The sequence below is a fragment of the Apaloderma vittatum genome, unplaced genomic scaffold (assembly GCF_000703405.1).
Source record: "Apaloderma vittatum isolate BGI_N311 unplaced genomic scaffold, ASM70340v1 scaffold6169, whole genome shotgun sequence".
NCBI lineage: Eukaryota > Metazoa > Chordata > Aves > Trogoniformes > Trogonidae > Apaloderma > Apaloderma vittatum.
Window position 1 is genome coordinate 1,400 of NW_009734502.1, and position 4,920 is coordinate 6,319.

At 41.2% G+C, this 4,920-nt stretch overlaps 1 protein-coding gene across 1 annotated transcript; it reads right to left on the reverse strand.

Annotated features, from left to right (window-relative positions):
• Positions 1-222: 222 nt before the first annotated feature.
• SYPL1 (synaptophysin-like 1) lies at positions 223-4,475 on the reverse strand. Its single transcript, XM_009876300.1, has 5 exons — positions 4,407-4,475; positions 3,591-3,709; positions 2,243-2,447; positions 1,200-1,388; positions 223-348 (listed from the first exon to the last, which is right to left on the reverse strand). Exons 1-5 carry the CDS (start codon positions 4,473-4,475, stop codon positions 223-225), a joined length of 708 nt encoding a protein of 235 aa, XP_009874602.1.
• Positions 4,476-4,920: the final 445 nt, after the last annotated feature.

A 4,920-nucleotide genomic window follows, 5' to 3' on the forward strand; every position in this document is an offset into this window, starting at 1 on the left:
TCAACATCTTGCTCTTCAAGAACTGCACAATTTTAAAAGGCATAATGCATTTCAAAATAACAAAACACTTCCATTCGAGTATCCAGAACCTCATGCAAACCATAGTATTAAACAGAAGCCTGTACAAAGTATTATCAGTTATTATTGAAATGAATCCTAATGGCTCTGTGCTCTTGGCAGTGTGATGAAAAAGTGGAAGCACTTCAAAGTATCACCTTGTTTTTATATGTCTGTTTGAGCCAAATATGTTCCTGGAGAAATTCTCTTTGATCGGATGTACAGGTCGGTGTCCTTGTATACGAACCAAATATTTCCTCCCCATAAAACCATATTAAGCAAGCCAGACAGCTGTAGGTTAAGAAAACAAAAGCAAAAACACACAGAAACACTCCTTAATCTCTCTTTTTTAGAAAAAAAAAAATACTTAAAGGCAAGCCAAAAGCAACTGCTATCTTTGGCACTCCCTTGGTTTGGGTAAAACACTTCCACATATTTAGAGTATTATAAGCTATTGTAACAGACTTCTTTGGAAACCAGATAGTCAATTTACTCTGTCCCTTGCACGAAATAAGACAAATTCTTCTCCATCACTCAGTACCTCTGTGCATGCCCATCCAGAGCATATGGTTAATTATTACTGGGCCAATGAATAACAGCTGGAGTCTTGAAAAGCAGGATTCACTAGGAAGGCCATACAATAGGCCTCATTCACCCTGCTGTGAAGAGTTTCTTCTATGAACATGAGCTTTATATCACTGCATTACAATGAACCTCTATTTAATATGTAAAAATTCTCAGAGCTGATTAAAAAGCAAGGTTCAACACCAAAAGGCAAAGCAGGAAGCATAGCGCTTCCTCCTTACTTGTATCAGCAGTGAACTACCTGGATGGCTCAGTAACATTTTAAGGTTGGCTACAGACAGAATTAACAGACTCGAGCCCGTCTGGAAATACTGCACTTAACAGCTCTAGAGACAGATCTTACAAGTTGTTTCTCTTAATTTCTTTGAGGAAACTAGTTTCCTTTTAAAGAAAAAAGTTTGCTCATTGTTCTACCACAGTATTACTGAGCCTGAATGACTGACAACCCCTAAAGCAATCTTAACACTTAAAGCAACACATGCAATCAGCAGAACTGGGCTCTCGGGTATCACTGACTAACACATTTATTATACCCATAAGGCGGGAAACATACATACCGCAGACACATTCAGAGTTCCCATGCCGGTCACAGAAACAAAACGACAAGTCGTCGTTGGTAATTTGCAAGACTGAATTCCCGAAATAAGGCTGGCCCCTGTTGACACTCTAATGTCAGAAACTGCCTTTGTCCAAGCAAAAGTACTAACCACCCACAGAAAGGCTGTTATGGAGGTGACAGCCAAGTCCTATGGAAAAGGAGTACTCATTAGTAGGTTAAAAAAAAATTGTGCAAGTGCACATGCAAGTAAAGCATTGACAATATCCATTATATCACCAAAATAATGGCATCAGTGCTAGTAATTACAAGGAAATTTAGCCATTAACAATATTGCAACTACATCACAAGTTATATTTGTTGATAATCAGCTACAAAACTGTATGCCTTTTGCATCTGTCAAGCTTAAGCATTCTCATCCTTGGTAAGATCTTACTTTCTAAAATCAGATGCCTAGCACTTACAAAAATTGAAGTCAAAAGTTTAGTGAAGTGGGGATGGAAGAGGAGCCAGTGCAGAGGATTTAAATCTGGATGGCTGATATGCTAAAATTTGGCTTAAAAGGTTGCTAGGTCTGTTTCTGGGCATGCTCTGGAATGTCTCATTCTAAGGATCAATGATTTGGTGTTTAAAGTGACTAAATTCAAAAGAAAATGTCTTTCCACCAGTTGCATCTGTACAGCAGGTGCTCTACACAGGGAAAATTGACAGAAACTATCAGAGGAGGTTCCACCTGTGGAATTGTATATTGAAATACATGATACAAAAGAAAACCTCTAGTAGAGTCAAAGTTCTCAGATGAACAGTGTCTTAATTGCTTCAATAACCGCATAAGGTATGATGCCATGGATGTTCAAGGACTTTAGGTCCTGTTTTCTGCCAGGGTGCTATAGCAACTATTCCGACAGACTGGTGTTCATGCTCCAGCTAGCTTTTAGAACCACTGAATACTCCCGTGTTACTCAGATATTCTTGTGTTAGCAGTATTTATCATTTCTTTGCGGTTTCAAAGGCAAAACATGAAATTATCTTAGTATTACTTACAATTAGTGGAAACTTGCTTTTTTGCTGATACACGTGCTTGTATCCAATATACACCACAAGGGCAGCAATGCAGTAGAGGAATACCAGCACTGCCAGCGTAACAAAGAACTGCGCAGAACAGGAGAAGTTGCCCACAAGATAGACATCCATCCAGGTACCACCACAGCGTCTTGGGTCTGGTGCACTAAATACAACAGTATTCAACCTGCAAAGATTAGATCTTTCATGTAGTTGGATTTTGCTCTGCTGTGACATACATCACAGTTACAGTGTCTCAGCATTCTGGTTGTGCGAGTTTACTCTGAAAGACAATTTTATTTGTGTAATTTATCAATTACACAACATAAAGGTTTATCAAGATATCTGAACATTGTTTGACATCCTAAATTGAGATATGCAATAGCAGCTCCAGGCAAAAAAATCTTAATCTTATGTTTAGAGCAATTGATGAAAAATCCTGGTTTGGGAGAGATTTAACTAAACCATTTTAGACTTAATGCTATTTTGGAGACTGGCATTTAAACAAGGGGATCAGTACTTAAAAGGCATCAAGTTGCATTTCAGCTATAAGAAAACGCAAGCACTGAAACTTCAAGCATAGGAAGTTCAACAAAACCTGTGATCACTTCAGATTCCCACTCTCCCCTCCAAGCAGTTACAATGCTGAGTTTTGTGACCAAATTCTATACTTCCATAGTAGTTTTACTAGCTAGCCTCTGAATCCATTTCTATACTTACACCTATGCTTATTGAACATACATGGAACACAACCTCTGTGCTTGTTTTAACTGTGTGGCCACGAGAACAAAGAGGAAGCCTTCCTCCTCCTGCCCCAGGAAAGGGGCTTGTCTCTAACATGGCATTACAGTGACAGTGGAGTATTTAGCTTTCATATACCCAACACCCTCACCAAGATCACAGTGAAATGAACTGAACAGTAAGTATTTTCCACTCATTCTTTAAACAAAAATATTGTGATGACACATCCAAAATAATCTTATCTATGTCTCCAAAGCAACTACAAACTGATGAAAAAATAGACTGCTAAGATTAATTGCATCGTTCTGCTTATTAATCACCTTCTGTGGCATTCACACAGCTTAAGGTGGAGTGATGCAAAGCAACAATACAGCCTGTTGCCAGTTCTACCTACTTCTTTCTATACGGCACTGACAACCATAATACTTTGAAAAATTACAACTGAATTTTACTTTTTAACTGCTGTAGAGCAAGCCAGAAGTTTCACATGTTAATTCAGATACATACAGTAAGGACATATTGATAGGGACACAGACGGGGAAAAAGTGATTACAAAAGAATTAGTTACAGTTAAAGAGCTAATACTTACGCAAATGGGTAAGCAAAGGCAGCTGTAACTGTTTTGTTTACCACACCTTTGCAGGAAACTAGAACGGTAGTTTCACCTCGAAAGCCTCCACATGTGGCAAAAGCAAAGATGGAAAAAATCTATAGGAATTGATACACAGACATATTAGTATGCATCACTAGAGCTCAGAGAAAACAAAATCAACCTTTTAGCTTAAACAGCTGATAAAAGCAAGAAACAGGTATCAGGTTAGAAATGGGAAAGTATAAAGGGATGTCAAGAAGAAGTACCGGGTTTCTAAAATCCAAAAACATTAGCAACACTGCTAACAAAAGCCAATTTGGAAGTTCTTTTTGCTTATATTTTTCTTAGATGTACAGAAAAAAAAATATTGTTTGATTTTGAATGCTAAAAGCCAGCACAGTATCTCTTGCAGTTGGTAAGGAAAGTGTTTTTAGGTGTCTCTGACATTCAGAGCTGGAGATTAGAGTAGCCAGAAGGTACATGCTCAGAGCATTGCACATCAGCTGGGCTCTCTAAGTAGCTCTTGCTTTTCTTTGTTTGCTAGACAAAACCCTAAACCCCTGATAATCAGCACACACAGCAGCACAGTTACTGCGACAAACTTGTACTTAACACATAGATTTTACACGCCTGCAGAGCTGTTTTCTTCCCTCTCAGCCAGAGGCCCTGGCCTAAGAGCAGCCTTGCATTGAACATCCACCACCAGCGACAGGAGGCAGGAAGCAGAAATACCCAGTTAGGAACAACGCCAGGGCTGGGGAAGGAGAAGAAACAGCTCCATGAGGAGAATGAGACCTTCCCAGCTCTACTCACCCATTCGAGGACCTTAATGAAGCCCAGAGGCTCCAGGAGCACACCAAAGTCCACCCTTAGACCAGCCATCCTGGGAGGCAGCAGAGCAGCCAGCAACAACCCACAACCCCCCCGGGGCACCTCCATATAGGGCTAGACCCTCTGCTCCTCCCTGACACACCCACTGGGGCCGGCTCCACCCCACCCCACCTCTCCCTGGGGATGGTCCCACCCACACTTTCCTCATGCTGGGGTCTACAGCCTCGATCAGAGGCTTGTTCTAGAAGCTTTTTCTGGGATTGCTGGGGGACTCCTGGGAACCTTCTGAGCAAACATCAGTGAGTCTGGTGCTGCTCTTGGGAAGGGATAGCTACGAGAGGCTGTGGCTGCTTCTAGCAAGCCCTAACTGATCTAGCAGCTTCTGGCAAGCTCTGTGAGCTGCTCCTGGCCAAGGGGCATTGGGAGGCTTTGCCCAAGCTGAGCTGTGTTATGGCTGCCAGGCAGCCTTGCAGCAGGTGCTGAGGAGAGGCCAGTG